The sequence below is a fragment of the Lineus longissimus genome, chromosome 13 (assembly GCF_910592395.1).
Source record: "Lineus longissimus chromosome 13, tnLinLong1.2, whole genome shotgun sequence".
NCBI lineage: Eukaryota > Metazoa > Nemertea > Pilidiophora > Heteronemertea > Lineidae > Lineus > Lineus longissimus.
This window is the reverse complement of record NC_088320.1, coordinates 3,668,995-3,687,846: the sequence shown is the minus strand read 5'-3', so window position 1 is coordinate 3,687,846 and position 18,852 is coordinate 3,668,995. Positions and strand designations below refer to the sequence as shown.

Sequence of the window (18,852 nt, the reverse complement as noted above, 5' to 3'; positions counted from 1 at the left end):
CATTTTCAAATGTTTCCTTATTCATATCTTGCATGTATTGTAATTATTCTTTATGCCAAAATACATCTTTTTTATCTAAATATTTTTTTCATATAATTGACGGATAATGCTCGGTGAATACTATAACGACTGTTGGACTTCTGTTTTTCAAAAAAGACAGTGGCGCCTCTATCGGGAAAACCAGAATAGTGGGTGTTCAAAAGTCATTACCGTACCAGTAGAGCCATCTACAGGACGTCTATGTAACTCATAACTGAATTTCGATCGCTCTCTGACGTAATTATTGCGTTCTTAACTGTGATTGGTTGATCGCGAGGAGGAAATAACTTTGCGCGAAAGGGGATTCCCCAAACGCCATTGCTGGTGTAAAGTCGATATTTTGTGATGTTTTTATTCGCCATCAAAACAAGTTTATAACGATGTAAACTACTATCGCGGAAACCTAAATAAAAGTGATAGGCTCAGTTATGATGTAGGTAATAGTTTGTGTCTTAAATTTTAGCAGGAAGGTGTAGAGACCGCGTTGTATTGGACAGGTGTTTCAGTCCAAAATAGTATAAAATACACAGTCCCCCCGTTTTGCACGCCGATATCAGATTCATTGATGCACATTGATTTGACATGTTTGATAAGGATAGTACCATATTATTACCTGCACTAATATAATACTTATATAAATGAAACTTTTATATGATGAATAGCTTGGTCTAGTTTTATTAATAAAAGCTATTAAATTCAAATTATAACATACTGTAGCCTAGCCTACATCTTTTATTTTTCAGGTCTTAGATGCCCAGTACCAATAGTACTATGCCTCTAATCGAATATGGATACAACAATACCCGAGTCCCAGGGCAACTGGGCGGGGAAATCCAACAACCCGATGTACAGCCTGCATCGCATCATGCACTCAACACAGCATATAACGACCTGAAAAAACGCTACAATGATCTCGAACAAAAGAATAAAACGTTGTCAAGAAAACTAAAAGAACTCCAGCGGCCTGATGGCATACGCACATCGTCTCTCTCTAGTGTTGATTTGACACCGACTGCGTCTAGAGAGAGCTCACCCCAAATTTCTGGGTCTGCTTTTTCGGCAAATGGTGCAGTGACGTCATCAGAAGAGCAGTTGGTGAATGTGACTCTTCAGCAGTTGGAAGGAAAGCTTTTTAAGCTTCAGGAACATGAACAAAAATTACTTGATGAGAAAGTTCGTTTGACGGACCGATGCCAAAATGTTGAGAGAGCAAATGCTACATTATCGTCCGAAAATATCGAGATTAAAAAAGCACAACAGTCTTTTTTCACACAGTTCAAGGCGCGAGAAAATGACTGGCTGGATAAAAATGCCAAGTTGGAAAATGAGAATGAACAGTACATGCGTCAAAATATTAGTTTGGAAAAACGCTTCAAGTTTTTAGAAAAGCTGTTGAAAGAACAGAAAGTGAAGAATTCTTACTTAGAGGAGGAATATTTGTTGTCGAAGTCTGAACTGCAGGAAGAGGTGTCCCACTCCCACATTGGTGCGTATTATTTTACCCACGTTAGTTCTAAAGACAGCATTCTTCTTGCAAAACTGTCTTTTGTATGTAGCATGCATAACCTTTGGTCAACCCTTGTTTGTAAATGTAAATACAACATTGATTTTATAAGAACGTGACTTCCTTTATGTTGAATTCAAGACATGGAACAGCATTTGTAGACAAGTGGTCGTGGGTTTGACACCCGGCCGAGTCACTGCTTAGGTCCCCTACTGGTCCAGTTCAATTGAGCGCTTTCTTCTTGCTCCTTGAAACCCCTGTATGATTCTGTGGAGATCGCACCGGGGTAATAATATAGTATCCTGATTTGAACCGGGAAACATCGAAAATTGTATGTTAGATCTCATTCTTACTATGTATTTATCAATCTATGTTCTCATTCTGATACAGGTGATGAAAATGAATCTGTGATTGAAGAATTAAAGGGCACTGTCCATCAGTACCACGTCGAGCTGCGTGACCTTCTCAATGTCGTCTGTGATCAGAAGAAGCTTATTGATCAGCTCCTGAGTCGGGAGGCTGATCGAAATAGTATCCTTAGTTGCCATAGGAGGCGCTCCAGAGGTGAGTTACGAAAACTCTATGGGCATGCATGTGCAGTGTTGCATACTTAACCCTTTAACTGCCACCGTCGCTGAATTGTGACAACCGCCTATGTTATTCACAATTGAGTTTCATTAAAAAGATCGTCTGCTATGCAGTTTTCTTGTCTACTGATAGATGGCGTGCATAATTTGGTAAAAGATGGTAATCCTTTTTAAGTCGAAAGAAAGCACCATAATCGTTTGGAAGTTTTCTGGGTCAAACAAAAGGATTCTTTGATTGAACTGCTGCACTGACTAGCAAGATTACTAAAAGTGTTTGTAGGCAGTAAGGCTACATGAAATGTATGTAGCACATTCATCTTACAACGTTTCAATTACTCCAAGTTGAATTGTTAAAATGTGTTGAAATCCGCAACCTCAGCAAGCTGTTCAAAGTGTAAACACATGGCACTCTGCAGGTAGTGCATTGTGTTCCCAGTGGTCTAAGCTCTTCATCTTCACATGATAATGATCTTGAAACCCCTGATAGTGCGACTTCCATGTTTATTGTTTGTAAATAAAGCAGTGTTGTAAAGGAATACTTGAACTTGTATGATAAAAATTATAAGATGCTGTTTTTGATATATGTATATGTAGATGTTTTGAGGGCTTCATATCAAACTCTGATGAACTTTTCAAAACAGAACAGAACTTGCCAAAACTAACCTCTCTGACGTTACCAAAACGATGAAGAATACATTGCCTTTCTAAGATAAGAGAGAGGAGTATTTCCCTATGATAAAACCAGGTGTTTGAGTTCGCACCAAATGCCAACCTAAAGGCTAAACTAACATTCAAACAAAAATATCCGTGGTTCCTCCACACAGTCCCGAGTAGGCTTAATTGGCTGATATCTTTCTACCTTGATAATCAGCTAAAACATGGCAGTTCAGGTAGTCTTTGACTCAGAAAGAGAGGAAAGTTCAAAGGGCTATTTTCACTGAGTTTTATAGAGTGATGAAGATTTGCTGTATCCCGTTTATTCTAATATTTCATCGAAATCATATTGATCAAATGACCAAATTTGAGAGAATGCCAACCTACAATGTAGATGTGTATGGAAATAAGAGAAAATCGTTGAGGCCTTGTTTCTACCATCATGAATGTATATGAGTCGGCCTAATCGACCAGAATTGACAAGCAAATGTGGCGACTTTCCAAAACAGTACATACATGACATGCAATCAATAGGGCTTACAAGTTTAATGGGAAGTGTCATATTTATAGTACACTGTAGGTGACCTGTCTTTTTGAATCGTTTAAAACCTTGTAGGTGACCGTGACAAGTAATTGATAAGGCAGGTGGTACACACTCAACCCAACCCCACCTCTTGATTTTTTTTCTCAAGCATTGGCAGGAGAAACAATATCTATTGAAATCATACTGACTTTCATTTTATACAAATTTCTAACATGACCTCATGAAGGAGCCTCCACCTGTTTTACCCAAGTCATGCAAGCCAACAGCTTGGCTACGGTAGCCCACAGACTCAACTCAAGTGTTTGTTTTTGCTTGAGGCTGGTTACATTATGTTTGCATGAGGATTCACCTGTATTGACTCATCTTCGTATGAATACTAACCATGATAGTTCTTGGATCCAATGTTATTCAGAAGGCTACAACAACATACATATGTCGATCAATCCAATGTAGTGACACTACCAAAGATATTTTTGTAACATGTATGTAGGTCTTTAGGCCATGTAGGCGAAGTGGCAGTGACCAAATGCTCCCTTGAATCGGCACCATCAACCAGTGATCGACAGAACTTGGAACGCAATTTCCAGATCTTGTATCTGGTCACGCATGCGTATGAACTCTTTCACAATCATGTAGAACCGGATAAACTCTGGGTGCCAACAAATTAATAAGATTTTGTACTGATGTATTCTTTTCATTTACCTGTCATTTCAGATTCGAGTGCAATTTCCAGTGCTGCCACGTCACATGGTGCTCGGCCAAAGACATCCCAGCGGTCGCCTTCCTTCAAGTCGAAACCAGCGTCCTCGCAGCAGGAGGCTGGCTCTGATAACCCCGACCAGGGGGCATCAGTTAACTTGCCACAGAAGGAAATGCTGAATCCGTATGATGGGGTCATGCATGATAAGTATCACCGACGTTCGACGTCCCAGGGGTCATATGAGGCGCGTAGCTTTCATGGCAGTTCTGGCAAGAATGGAAGTGATGTTGATAAATCGTGCAATGAGTACGGGAACCAGTCGTATAAGGGTGAGGCGATGGAAAACTGGCTGGGACAGTTGAGCATGGCCCGGAACGATTCATTGGAACATTTGAATGATGACATGGAGGATGTATTTGGCAATTTGGATGTTTTGGATAATTTAGATGATAATACGGCTGTCGATCAGGATCGTGAGGGAAGATCCCCATCTGGTGCTACCGCCAGGCCTGGTCTTTACCCATCAAGTACCCTGCCACGTCAAAGCCACAGACTGACTGTGCAGGACATGCAAGGCTTCAACACTGGGAATAGCTTGAACGTGCAGGCTGCTCATCCGCGTAGCACGAGTGCAGATCGGGACCGTGATTCTCGTCGCAGTTCTGCTGGTGTTATGAATTCAGAGTTGGAGAATCGCTATCGTCCCAATAGTGCCTCACAACAGCCACGCCCGCTAAATATTGAGCGCAACGAGGATGTCACAAACACTCGTCGTATTTATGACAACACCTCTCAAAATGTTAACTTGAATGTGCAGACGGATAAGAATCGGCCCGAGCGCCCAGATAATTTGATTCTGAACAATGACCCCCTTGTCGGTCACAAAGTCATCCCCAACAGGAATATCTATCGCGAGGAGGAATATATGAAAGAAGGCCGCCAGGTTGCAGCCACGCTTGCTGAGGCCATGCACACGTGTCCGATGTGTAATGTTGACTTCCCAACTTCGGCAATGTCTATGGAAGAATTCCAGCAACATGTTCTGGAATGTTGCGATTCAACGGAACCGGCACTACAGCCTTCACCTCTAGTGTCAGGTGGTGCCAGGTTGACTGTGGAGGCTCGCATCTGTCCCGTTTGTAACAGCGAGTTTCCATTCTTGATTGACCAGAAAGATTTTGAGGACCATGTGAACGGACATTTTGAGGAGGAGGAGAGAAATCGTTTTGAAATGATTGAACCATGATTGTGGAACCTTATGGAGTGGCTTGATATTAAAAAAAGACTTTGTCGGTGATGGGGGCAAGGGAAGGCAATCACGTTAAATCTGATTCTGTCCATCCCTGAAATTTCTAAGATCTGAGAAATGTCCTTGATGAAATAAGGACTGAAACCATATAGAATTCAGCATTAAAGAAAAATCAAGTTGTCTTGACTGGGATTCGAGCTTCGGATCTTCAGATGGCGAGTCTAATGCTCTCCTGTCCTGATTGAGCTATCAAGGTTCCCCAAATTATCTGTTCAAGTGTGATCCATGATCTCTTAGACCCTACATTATGAGCATGTGGGGTGTTAGGAAGTACATGTAACTAGCATTCACAATTATGTAGAATTCACACTCAGATTGTAAGTCTTGTGAATTTGTAGTTGTATTTTTCAGAATAATGTTGTGGCACTCGTATCAACTCAAGCGCTTCCTCATCTATATTTTGATCACTAATAAATCAGAAGAACAGCCTTTTTTCTGCATTGTAAGTCCGTCATCTTTTATTTAGATTTTGTGTGTGTGGGCCATCATTATCTAGTCATGTTGCTTTGTTAAACGCATAGATGGAGGGGCCAAATATTTTCTAAATTGTCTGGGCAGTGTATAATGTATAAATTTGGCTTTGGTTGTGTCTGAAAATCTCGGGAATGGTCCATACTTTCAGGCAGGATATGGACAGACCTCGGTCATGGTAGGTCAATCCAGATATATGTGTATAAAAGATACTGTTGTATATAATATGAATTATTTCCTTAATCAATGCAAACTCGAGTAGTATAATTGCTTGATGGGCACATCAAATGCTGTAAAGTGCTTCATTTACGTGAGTTGATTCAACATAAATTCGAAAGGCACAAAACTCATGTGTTTGTTCATTTAGCTATGACATGTGAGATACTACATGTATTGATAATCTTGCTTAGCCAAAGAATTGTTAATATATAATTTGTTTGTCAATTTTCGTGATATACATGTACTGTGCCAGTAATTGGCAGTGGAGTGTGCTTGATGATACATGTAGGTGATTTATTGCTTACATGTATGAATATAATTACATTTCAAAAGGTTTAAAATAATAAAAAATTGTGAATTTTTTTCAGACTTTTTTCGCAAATTGGTATTTGGAACTCTTCAGCCACCCTTATACCCCTAAGGTTTTTGCATCTTATCAAGATTTACATTATGTTCATAAAGATATACCGCAGCTTCATTTAAAGGGAGTACAAGAGCACGAGGTTCAGGATGCTAGTGTAGGCCTATGAGATAGATCAGTGTTGTAGGACAAGCTAACTGCTCACAAAATGCGTTGTTGAGGGAAGGAATTTGTTTCACACTAGGCTTTTATGCAGTGTAAGATAAGAATGCTTTTATGGTGCATCAAATCAAGTATCGGTAATAAAATATTGTAAGAGATAATTCTTTGTTTTCTTCTTTTGGTGGAGTGTCAGCAATCTTTTCCGCATCTTCTGGCGAAAGTAAGGTGATAGCTCTTCCTAATATCCCTTGTTGATATGGGCCGTGTTAAGTACATCCCGGAGGAACATGAGCCATCTCGATGGGTGTATTCGACTCCCCGTTCTCCAGCGTTCCGGAACAGGCGTACAGATGATAGCTCTTCCTAATATCCCTTGTTGATATGGGCCGTGTTAAGTACATCCCGGAGGAACATGCGCCATCTCGATGGTATTTTCGACTCCCCGTTCTCCAGCGTTCCGGAACAGGCGTACACGTTCCCGAGTCTCGAACGGGCTAGTGCTGTTGTCATAGCTACCCCGCCGAAACCACGGGAAAACCCGGCCGGCATGTTATTTTCTTCATTTTCGCGATAAAATCCATTTTTCCGCCTTACGTCTCGTCGACTATGTTAAAAATGTAATTAGTACAAGTGCATATTTACATTTTTTAGTTGTAAAGCGGGTCAAAGCTGTTTAAGATATTGTTTTCTTGTTGAAATCGCACAAAAAATAACGTAAAAAGCAGAGGAACTGTCCTTGTCCGCCATCTTTGTTCTTCGTTCGTTTCGCTGCACCAGCAGACGAGGTGGTGTGAGATTTGGGAACAGGAACGGTTCCCGAACGCGTTCTCGCATGTTCGACTCCTTCGAGAACTTCGTTACAAGGACAGTTTGTCTGCTTTTTATATCATTTTTTGTGAGGGGCGAGAACTCAAAATCTCCTTCAAATGTCATCCTTACTTCAGGCTATTTCTCTCAATACGTAACTAAACTACTCCATTTCATGACTACTCCATTCATAAGGATAGAGTCATCTCATGAGGAAATGAATAAGGAATAAATAAACAAGTGTGGTTAAATCATATGAAACTATATTACAGCATACCTGTACAAGTATAAGAAATAGACAATGTATTTTCATGATACAAAAGCACTGATACATACTAAAATGGTTACAAGAATAATATTATCATATATTTGGCAGTGATTAACAGAATGTAACTGGAGACATAATGAGCATTCAAGAAACTTCTGAGCACATTTGAAATTGCATATGACTGCTAGGAGTCGATTGGTGCATGACCTTGTACAGGATGGTACCAACAATGCAAGTCAAAGGCCAAGTCCTCATAAACATTAGACACGCTAAGCTCTTTTTTGCTGTTTGCACAGTAGTCCCTTTAATGTATCACCAATCAGCAGTGACCAAATGCAGTAAGTCCTTAACGGCTTAACGCCATGCTTTTTCAGATGTTTCAGAACTCGCAGAATCCAGTATCACAGTATTCGATAAGATGTCTCAAGACTGTTTATAATCCTGTACATGTAAGATCAATGTCTCTCAATCATCGGAGTCACTCTCAATCTGTTTCCGCTTGATTACTCGTCGTAATGGGATGTGGTCATCAATGTCCGAGTCTGAATCGGAGGCTGGCGGCTGAGTGAACAGTGTAGCAGGGAATGAAGCTGAAACAAGACAAAAAAACACTTGAGATATGTATCTCGAAGGGGTCTGCATTTGAAACCTCAACACAGTGCTTGTGATTTTGGGGAAGTCTCTGTCTATGCCAGGGCAAGTTAAAGATTCCACATACATGTGGGTGGATGGAAGCCTAAAGTGGACTCCACATTTTAACTCTGACATGTCTGTTTTTCATGGCCTTACCTGCATTTCTTTCTTCACCATCCTCATCACCATCCACAGTATCACGACCACTTTTCGATGCTAGATTCAGTAGCGGCATGTCATCCTCACTATCACTCCCCAACTCCATGAATCGTGTCCGCTTCTTGGGTTGGCTGGTGGTTCCAGCAGGTGTGTCAATGACCAATCTTTCAGCATCACTGAAATTGAAGGGACAAGCTTTATATTCTAGCAAATGGCTTCAATTGTGAACCAAATTCAACTGCATCTTTATGAAGATACCCTGTAAAACAAAACAAACCCTACCTATCTTCCTCTGATGAATCGCTAGGCAACGATCGTTTCAGACGTGACTTCTTGACTGGAGACTTGCGAGCCTTCTTGACTGGTGACTTCTTCTTCATCGCAGACTTTTGCGTTTTTTTCAGAGGTGATTTGTTCTTTTTGTCAGTTGCTTTCTTGTGAAGGTCGGCAAGTGAAATGTTTTCCGTTTCATCTTCCGAGGACGTGATGGGGAAAGCGTCATCTAGATCGGGAGCAGCCGATGAAGCAGAGTCAGACGGCATTGACGACTCGTCTTCAGATGTGGGTTTCTTTTTCTTCTGTGTGGCAGGTTTCTTGGTTTTCTTTTTCGTCACAGAGGAAGGCCTGAAATGATAAGAATGAACTGTATGCTGCAGCTGAAGTAGTCTAGCGACATCCCCCAGCTGCAATCAGTCCCTCGCATTAGTTCTTAGCCACCTTGCCTATTCATGAGTTGTCCTGCATTACGGAAGGTCGAGGTCTGTTTGAGGCCAGCAAGTATTAGTCCAACCCCAAACGATCAAAATTCCCTGAAAGCTGTATTTGGTTTCTCTTTCTCTAACAACCAAGTTTCATTGTAATTTTAACTCAAAAATTTCGAGGGACCTACCTGTCTTCAACGTCATCAAATTCTGAAAGTGAACTTAAACTAGACGTGTCACTAGCTGAATGTGTTGGTTTGGGTTTTTCCTCCCCCGCTTGCTGGCCATCGCCAACCTGGATACACTCCGCCATTATCGGTCGGTCTTCCTCACTGCTAGAACTATCAAAGTCCGATGGGACAAACTCAGCAGACTTGAACCTGAAAACAGAGGTAAGACTAATAAACGTCTGATCATAATAAGATGAATTGTTCATTGGAAAAGAAAATAAAGAGACAGAGATGATAAAGATTATATCATATATTACTTCTTTGGACCCTCCTCCTCTGCCTGCCTCTTCTTCTTCAGCGCAGCCTTCCGGAGTCTCTCCTCCTTCCTCAGCATCTTCATCTCCATCTTCTCCTGCCGCCTCTGTTGGCGCTCCTCTTTCCCTGCCAGGCGTTCCTCGCGCGCTTTCCGTCTCTCCTCCCTCGAGCGTCTCTTCTCCTCTCGTGCCTTCCTGCGTTCCTCCTTGGCCTTTTTCTTTGCCATACTTTTGAGTTTACTAAAGCGATCTGTCGCAAAGAGGCCTTTGCCCTTAAAATCGGGATTCAACCAGTCAGCGCGGTCTCGCAATTCAGCAGGTTTTAGTTCTCCTGGGATTCGCCAGAATCGTTCCTGGAATGGACAAAGGAATTAGTCATTTTATAAATAAGATGGAGTCACCTTAAAAATGTCCTACGTGTAGTTGATCCTCAGCTCCCAAACTTAATACATCATCTTAGCACGTACCTGTTCATTAGCAGGTGGCCTTACACCAAGTTTTTTCAGCATACTCTTGAATGCCTTGTTCTCCATCGCGTCCTCATTCTCTTCAGTGAATGTAACAATGGGCGTTGGCTCACCATCATCTGGAAATAAAATGATGTGAAAACATAAGCTCAAAGACATCTCTGAATGTCATCGTAGAGTCTTTGGACATAAGGTAAGTCCTCCCAAAATCAAAGTGTAGCCGGGCAGGTCAAGACTCTTGCTCAGTTTTACAGATTAAAGTGATTGGACGCATCAATGTCTTAAATATGCCATTTATCAACAAAAAACCTGCTAATCCGCTGTTTGTGACCTGGATTTGAATGGTACGTGCCATCATTTCAACGTACCCTCTTCTTCACGATCTGTCGCCGTCCTCCGCAGATATTCCTGCATCCATGTCACCTGATCACTCAGCCCCGCTTCCGCCAACTGTTTCAAATATTTTCCAACTGGCCCTGTGTTTGGTCGATCAGCAGCATCAGCATCAGCACCAGCATCACCCTCTCCTCCTCCCATCTCCTCCTCACTTGAAGAAGAACTCGAGCTATCCTCAGATATCTCTGGTTCCTCTTCTTCTGGTCCTTCCGATTCCGAATCATTATCAGAACTTGATTTATCCGATGAATCACTCCCAGCGCATCGCTTGCGCCTCCCAGCGTGACGTTGACGCTTTCGATACAGTTGTTGGTCCTCACCAATGAGACCTAACTCTTGTAACTTTTCAACAATTTTCGGTTTCGATCGCTTGTGTGACATGTTGTTGATGATGTCACTGAGCGGATCTTCACAGTCTTTGTATCTGTCGTATAATTCTCGAAGTTCCTCCACCTGCTCTTCTTGCCAGCCACGAGGACGTGATGACCTGAAAACAGATGATGAAATGAAAGTGAAATGCAAGATCTTATAAAGTGCTTCTCTCTATCAAGGCCAGCATTCATCAGTCCCAGGGGTGATCTTATTAGAGAGGTTTTACTGCAGTCAGGGATGCTGTAGAGTTGAATAGTAAGAGTACATACCCTGGTTTATTTTTCCTGTACATCACCGAGCTCCCGATCAGATTGAGATGGATGAGATGGCGGATGATCTGTCGTCTGCTCTTTGTTTGATCCATGATGTGAACGAGGATGTGATCGATAGTGTCCATGCCAGCCTCTTCCTTGTCCTTGTACTCCTCGAACAGGGCAGTCAGTTCCATGTCTTGTTCTTCCGTCCAGATCTTAGGCCCAGATTGCCTGAAAGTATTTAATAAATGAACAAGGTTTATATCATTTGCTTCAGCAATCAAATTGTTACACAAATTATAGTTGTAGACTCTCTACCCAACCACCTCCAGAAAAGAGGAGAGTTCAGGGGTTCCTCACCCAAAAACGTATGGGTGAGGGTTGAAGAAAATTACAGTGGCCACTTCTCAATCGTCTAAAACGCTTACTTTGAGTACGTTCCATAGCCATCCACCACTTCCAAGGATTCCTTCACATTCTTCCAGAACCATATTTCCACGAATATCTTCTCATTGTTTTTCGACGCCTCGAAGAACTTCTTCATTATGTACGCACCAAATTTTGACATTTCCTGCAAGTGAGGTTAGAGAATTGACCTGATGAACTGGCGAATATATGCTTGATTTGTTTTTGCTACGGGTTTTCCATGAAGCTAATTAAGCGACATCACAAACCAAATTAGCAATAAAACGCCACAAAAAAGCAACAAGACAGTGTTATAAAGTGGTTTGATCATGCAAATAAATGTAGCACTTAAATGTGTTTATTATAGCAGGTCCCATGTGAATTCCACAGATTTGTATGGTAGAACAGCATACCTTGTAATGACTTATTCTTGATATGGGATCCCTGTAGAAGTTCTGGAAGACTCTGAACAACGAGATTTGGAAGAGGAGGCCTGGCGTTTTGCAGTCGACAGCGACCCGATGAAGTATCTTGATAATGTAGTGGTTTATCTGTACAGAGTTCTTCTTGAATTCGCTCAGGAGGAGAATATATGGCTTGAGAACGGCACCATTTGCAAACCTAGGATGGAAGTTTGAGGACATGACACGAACAGAGACTGGAAGGTCAGTGTTCTTTGCACCATTAAGGAAGGGGCACCATTCTTTAAATGAAATGGCCAGGGCCATTGTGCTCACCTCATGTGGAGGAAAGATGGATAAAGAGCATGGTCTTGTGTCATGTAGTGTTAGGTTTGATGTAGGTCCAAGCAATTACAATTTCCCCAAAATGGCCAATTTACAGTACATTCGACCTCTGTGACCTTGAAAAGTAGGTCAAATCAAAGAAGACCCGGGTGACACATTGAATGGTTGTTAGAATTAGATGTACCTATGATATAAAATTGGTGCCAATCGGGCAAGTCATTACTAGGAATAATGGCATTTTGAAGAATTTAGGATTTGGCCCCCTCCCTGGAGGCCAAACGGCAAATCAGATCGCACCAAACTTCGGTACCTGAGATCACCTGACCAAGGGGTACATGTGTACTTAATTTGTGATCAATAGTCATTGCAGTTAAGAAACGTGCCATTGTTACGGCCTGACGGCGAATTTACGCCATTTGACCTCTGTGACCTTGACAAGAAGGTCAAATTAAAAACCTGTGTGACATATACTGTATGGTGGTTAGATGTACCCATGATATCAAATTGGTGGCAATCGGGCAAGAAGTTAAGGAATAATCACATTTTTAAGGTTTTTGGATTTTGCCCCCTGGTGGTCAAGTGGTGAATCATATTGGACCAAACTTCGGTCCCTGAGATCAGCTGACTAAGGGGTAAATGTGTACCAAATTTGGTATCAATAGTCATTGCAGTTTAGAAACGTGCCATCGTTACATCCTAACGGCCAATTTACACCATTTGACCTCTGTGACCTTGAAAAGGAGGTCAAATCAAAAACCCGGAGGATATATGATGCACCTTTGCTAGAAGTACCTACCATATTTTTTTCAAAATTTCCCGACTACTATTGAGGGAGATATTGCATATTTTCACTTTTAACGTTTGGCCCCCTGGTGGCCAAACCATGAAACGAATCGGACCGAAACTTGGTCTCCCAGGTGTCATTACATAAGGGTACATGTGTACCAAGTTTCAACTCAATAGCTCTAACAGTTACGAAACGTGCCCTGCTAACGGACGACGGACGACGACGACGACGACGACGACGCCGACGACGACGACGACGACGACGACGACGACGACGACGGACGACGGACGCCACGGTATGGGATAAGCTCACCTCTGCTAAGAGGTGAGCTAAAAATGATAGAAAATTATTATATGTTGCTGCCACTCTCAGACAATTCACTTTACTCACTTCCTCACATAGTCCACGAAATCAAACTCGGCCTCCGAAGTCTGTGTATGCATCTCCAGTTCATCCTCCTCTTCATCCAGTTCATTGTTTTCTTCTCCTGCGACTGGATTGTCAATTGATCCTAAAAGACAAGATTAAAACCTTTTTCAGTTCCAGGCCTCCGGGTGCCAATCTAAGAACGGTATGAACCAACCAAAAATTTTGTTAAAATCAATCAGTACACTATAGATAGAAATTTTGGTGGCATTTTATTTTGGTGATTTTAGAAAAAAAAAATCAAATTTTCATGATATTTATTTTGGCCGTAATGTCTTCCAGTTTCTGTCAGTAGAAATATATCCACTTACTCGGTATATAAGTCATGAATATCTCGCGCAAGGCAACAAATTCATCCTCAGGTGAGATGTCTTCAGATCCAAACACGTCCTGCTCGGGCCAGACTTCCCTTGCCGCCCGTAGCAGCGCCAATGCTGCACCCGGTTTCTGTTCTCGCAAGGTGTCCTGGATACGTAACATGGCATCAGCTCTAAAAAGACAAAATCATTGTCAACTATATCGATTAGACAGAGTAAACTTGATCATCGGCACACTGAAGCAACTCCCTTGGGCCATAGTGTTGGGCAAAAACAACTACAAAACCCTCCCTCACTCACCTCTGTTGTTCAATCTCTACCTCAGACGCAGCATCGAATGGCGCGACATCATCTGGCATTTCCCCTCGCCCCTGTAGGATCCCCGATAGTTCACTCGAGACACTGTCCCACATGCTCTCAAGTTCCTCCTCAGTATACTGGGGCTCCTCAGTGCCTAGAAAATTGTGGGAAAACTATCTTTAAGTCTGAATTGACCATTTTGGCTAGAACTTGAAATTCTTAAGCAATTTAAACTCCTTCAAAATGAAGTGAATGCCAACTCTAAGGGTGGGCGTTTGTCCTCTGGAAAACACAGAACAGACTTATCAGTGACTTGGTATAACTTAATTGGCCCCCCTCTTCACAGTTTCCCTGCAAGGTAGTAAGTAACTTACACTGAGAAGTTTTGGGTGCCTTCTTCTTCGGTTTTTTCTTCTTGACCTTTTGCACCATGACATGCTTGTTTCCTTTTGAGTACTGCTCCAGCATCTTCATGAATATATGCGTGGCTTCAACAAGATCTTTCAGGAACGATCGCGACTGCTTGTTCTGTTTGAACTTCTTGAACAGAATGAGGAAGATGTCTCGATACTCCATCAGATAGAAGATGTTGCCTGGAAAATATATATCAAATACCATTCTCAGAGGTGCTGGCAATACAGACACAGCAGATCCCTCACTGCCGAAAAGTATAATATTTTTACCTATTTTACTACTGAGGAAAAGATTTTTCAAACAGACTACATTGGAAATCTCATAAAAATGCCATTCTCACTTTTTAGAACTTTGGCACTTTCCTTCAACTGGACATCCTTGGACTCTCCCATTGTCAGCAGTGTGTACAGTAACTCTTTATAAGCCCTCAACGCTATGTGCATCCTCTTCGACCATGTGATCCCTTCCTTTTTCTCCGTCAAAATCATCTCGTGGTACGCTGTCAACTGGACCTGAACGTAATGAAATGCAGACACCGACATTGTCTCGCTGATTGTGTCAACGCGGAAATCGTAGTGACGCTGGAACTCCATGAAGAAACGCATGGCCCAAAGGTAGTATGTTTCATCATTTTCTTGTGTCTTCTTATGGTTGAGGCTATCCTGGAGAGAAGAACAGCACATAGATAACATTAAGTTCACAACTAGGCAACTTCGCAAAGAGGCAATTTTGCCCCACAATGTGGTCACAAAAGACAGGTACATACCTTGACTGCATACATCAGAGGGTTATAACAGTTCTCCAAAAACTGCACACAGAAATCCTTCAAAAACAACCGAATACTGAGAGTGGACCGTCGTATGAGCTCACTGTCCGTTATAGCAGCCAAATTCTTCGACTTCTTCTTCGGCCGTTTGTCGAGGTCATACGTCTGGTTTTTGGCATCGCCGAGCGACCGGTGGTATATCATGTTGTTATTGTCACTAATTGATTTGACGTTTTGTAGGACGTAGGTTCCGCCAAAACGTGAATGTCTCGTACTGTATTTCATCATGTTCATCTTCTTTTGGGCGCGTTCTTTTTCTCGGACCATCATCAGCTCCCTAAAAAGAAGAAAGATTGACAGCTTGTTGTTGTTTTACCAAAGATAACAATAATTTTAATTAATCTCCACAATCCAAACAGTAATGCAGAGGATTCGACTGTTAAAAAAGGTGCCCTCAATGTCCTACAAATTCAGCACCTGCAGGTTTCACGGTAAAAAGTTTGTCTTCAAGTGTAACACACTTAAACCTACTTTTCATCCCTTTCCTTTTCAGTCAGTGTCCTCTTTGCTCCAGCACTTGCTAGCTGTTCAGGGGTCTGAAATATAAGAGAGAAATAATCAATCAAACTTCATGCTTATGGGGCTCTCCGACTACAAGAAGCAGCTACTGATCCTGAGAGCTTGGTGTAAAAGATTTCAAATTATAAAATGGCAAATGGTAAAACGTACATCAAGAGGAAACTTCAGTCGCCATGAGAGTGAAATTACCTGCTCCCTAAACATCAATGAAATGACCTCCACAACGTGCATAGCAAACTGTCTCTCATCATCTGAACTACCGATATAGAGCAAGAGGTCCTCCATCCCGCTCGTATGAAGCGCCCAAAGGACTTGGTCATGGACACTGGCATCATCATCAGTCCGCTTCTCTGCGTCTGGGTCAGGTGGCGTGTGTAAGATGTTTCTGACAAGGATGAGGATTCTTTCGATGAGAATCGTGTCTTCTTCTTGCCGATGTTCCCAGTCCTGCAAATCAAAAGTTACAGATGAGGCTCACTCACAGAATAAGGAGTTGTCAAAAAGGAACCAAAAGCCAATGCTGTCACAAGATGGAAGCAAGCTATTTCCTAAGTTAGGGAGCCACTGTGGACTTATATAATGGCTCAGACTCTCGGCTAGCGGTCAAGAGGTGGTCCTTGGTTCGAACCTCACAGTCGGCGTGAGACTTTAGGTTCGGCTCTTGGTCTAACTCACCTGTATATGTGGCAACCGGTGTTAAATGCACAAAAAACTTACCAGCTGTAACAGATCTCCCAATTTCTTTGTGAGGATTGCAAACAGATCTTCATTAGCGAAGGCTAGCTTGTAGGAGATCAGGACAGACACAACCTCCATATAGTTATTGTGCAGATCCTTGAGCTCGGGGATGTGGTTGTTGAAACAGATGTAGGCTGGCTGTGTCAGGTTGACAAGAAGTCTGGGGAAAAAAGATGAAGAGCTTTTGTTATAATATCAAATAAGATCTAGGTAAGTCTGGAAAAAAGACATTTTATCTATAAAATATAAATCTAGGGAAGGGGAAAGGAATCTGGCACCCTTGGCGACCTATTCGTCCAGACGTAGGAGTCCCTTTAAGGCTCATAAAGGGAGTTCCCATAGACGCAAAATGACGATTTTTGTAAATCGCCCCTTACCTCATGACTGTATCAAAAAGAGTCGTATCATCTTTATAGCTGATGAGGATGGGGATGAGGTCATTTTGTACAATCTGTGCCGATCCAAGCTGGCGGCGAATATCACACGTCTCATCCTCCCGCTTCAAATATCGAATCAAGTCCTTAACGGTCTCTGAAATAAAACAGATGAAAACATAAAGAAATCGTTCAAAAATGAGGTTTTATTACAAAATCATGGAATTCTCTTTCAATGCCAAGATGTTGGTCAAAACTGATGAAAATTTCTTACCGAGGCAATCTGGTTCTTTTATGTAGTTGGAGTCCTCCAAATATCCGAGGGCACTGCAGGTTGCCTGCAGCTCAACATTCGCTAAGACCATTACCAAATTTTTAACGGGCTCAGGGATTCAGAAAGTGAGAAACTGAAATTTTAAAAAAAATTGTTCCGAATGTGCACATTTGATTATATAGTTTCAGTTTTCTCCAAGATGATGAGACATGTCATTGTCAGTTGCTTATCGGTCTCATTTTCACAATAGCTCTTCGTTGGATTAAGGAGCAATTGTGATTCATGAGATCGAGGGTGATATTATAATCAATGTAATGGCGATGCTGAATTTTATGCAACATTTATCAACATCTTGGAGCAAACGATAGCTTTATTTGGGCCCTGGGCTGGTTTGTATTTGATGTCTTTTGCCAAAAGGATCCAGAGAAGGATAAATTGCCAGGTACCAGTCAGATCAAGATGGTCAGCTCAGAATGGTAGACTGTAGACAGAAGCCCGAGAGTGAGTGAGAAGGACGTCGACGTCATTCACCTGACCTGTCGTGTTGCTACAACCACGCTGTTGTCTCTATTAGCCTTTGCATGCTAAATGTGATAAGCCGCCTACTACATAGGCCTCCGGCACCACGAAGACCTGTACTGTTAACAGAGTCCGACAATAGGTAAATAGGCGACATGTAATACAATTTCAACAATAACAGTGTGAGATAGAGTTCTTATTTCGGACAATTTGATAAACATGGTTTTTGGTATGATCGTAGGAATTCTTTTTACTTCATCTTTCTCTTGATTAACAACATTGTATAAAACTCACACCTCTTCCAAAATCAACAATTTACATGCTACGGAAAGTAAGAAAAATGACTTTATTCAGTTTATTTTCGATTTTCCCGCCAACCTGCCAACAAGGGTCAAGGTCAATGCCTTCGAGAAATTCCGTAACTGTCCGGTTCCTTTCGGAAATGCAGAATTTTTATGGGAATTGAAGAAATACGGGCAAAAACACAATTATAATGATTTATTAAGAAAAGAAAAATGTATCTCTAACATGACTTAACGTCCTTCAACTTTTTACTGGAGAGTAAAACGGCGTCTAAAATTCATTTGTAGTTCATATATATACATCTCCGCCACGAGAATCAGCTGGCTCGGTGGCCAAGTGGTAAGGCGTTGGTCTCGTAAACCAAAGATCCAGGGTTCAAATCCCTGTCGAGCCTCATTGTGAGACAATGTTTTCCATTTTTTGGCTAGTTATTTCTTTTATCTTTTTTTCGTTGCCTCTCTTCATCATTTATGTTATATTCATTTCTTTGTCTTAGGCGACATCATAAGCTTGGCAAAAACTCTAAACCTTTATAAAAATCTTTCTGTTATGAATATTTCATAAACTTTTCAGTTGATTATCATGAACTGTTGCCCTGCAATCAATCTCTGTTCTTGACTGTCCAAACAGGGTCCACCCCTTAATATCACCGTGGTACCTAATTATGGTCTACCCCTTAATATCACCATGGTATCCACAATTCACCATGGTAAACTGACATCGCTTCACCATGGTGAATTGGGACGGTGAAATATTTCACCACGGTGAGCATGGTAAATTCTATATTTACCATGGTGAGCATGGTTAACTCCG

The 18,852-nt window shown here is 41.8% G+C and overlaps 2 protein-coding genes and 1 non-coding gene across 3 annotated transcripts; 2 read left to right on the top strand and 1 right to left on the bottom strand.

Moving 5' to 3' along the window:
- The first annotated feature begins 344 nt into the window (after positions 1–344).
- LOC135498096 (uncharacterized) lies at positions 345–6,711 on the top strand. The gene is made up of 4 exons (XM_064788269.1): positions 345–472; positions 783–1,525; positions 1,934–2,107; positions 4,043–6,711. Exons 2-4 carry the CDS (start codon positions 790–792, stop codon positions 5,272–5,274), a joined length of 2,142 nt encoding a protein of 713 aa, XP_064644339.1. The 5' UTR covers positions 345–472; positions 783–789; the 3' UTR covers positions 5,275–6,711.
- A 977-nt stretch (positions 6,712–7,688) lies between these two features.
- Positions 7,689–18,122, bottom strand: LOC135497857 (protein timeless homolog). Its single transcript, XM_064787824.1, has 22 exons — positions 18,031–18,122; positions 17,218–17,350; positions 16,947–17,100; positions 16,549–16,729; positions 16,021–16,278; positions 15,784–15,848; positions 15,253–15,589; positions 14,827–15,148; positions 14,447–14,665; positions 14,073–14,226; positions 13,767–13,945; positions 13,420–13,540; positions 11,910–12,117; positions 11,520–11,662; positions 11,107–11,322; positions 10,438–10,952; positions 10,070–10,188; positions 9,606–9,955; positions 9,307–9,498; positions 8,700–9,041; positions 8,415–8,593; positions 7,689–8,215 (listed from the first exon to the last, which is right to left on the bottom strand). The coding sequence occupies exons 2-22, from the start codon at positions 17,306–17,308 to the stop codon at positions 8,091–8,093; spliced, it is 4,470 nt and encodes a 1,489-aa protein (XP_064643894.1). The 5' UTR covers positions 17,309–17,350; positions 18,031–18,122; the 3' UTR covers positions 7,689–8,090.
- A 239-nt stretch (positions 18,123–18,361) lies between these two features.
- Positions 18,362–18,433, top strand: Trnat-cgu (transfer RNA threonine (anticodon CGU)). The gene has a single exon. It is a non-coding gene; the product is annotated as a tRNA-Thr (tRNA).
- The last annotated feature ends 419 nt before the right edge of the window (positions 18,434–18,852 follow it).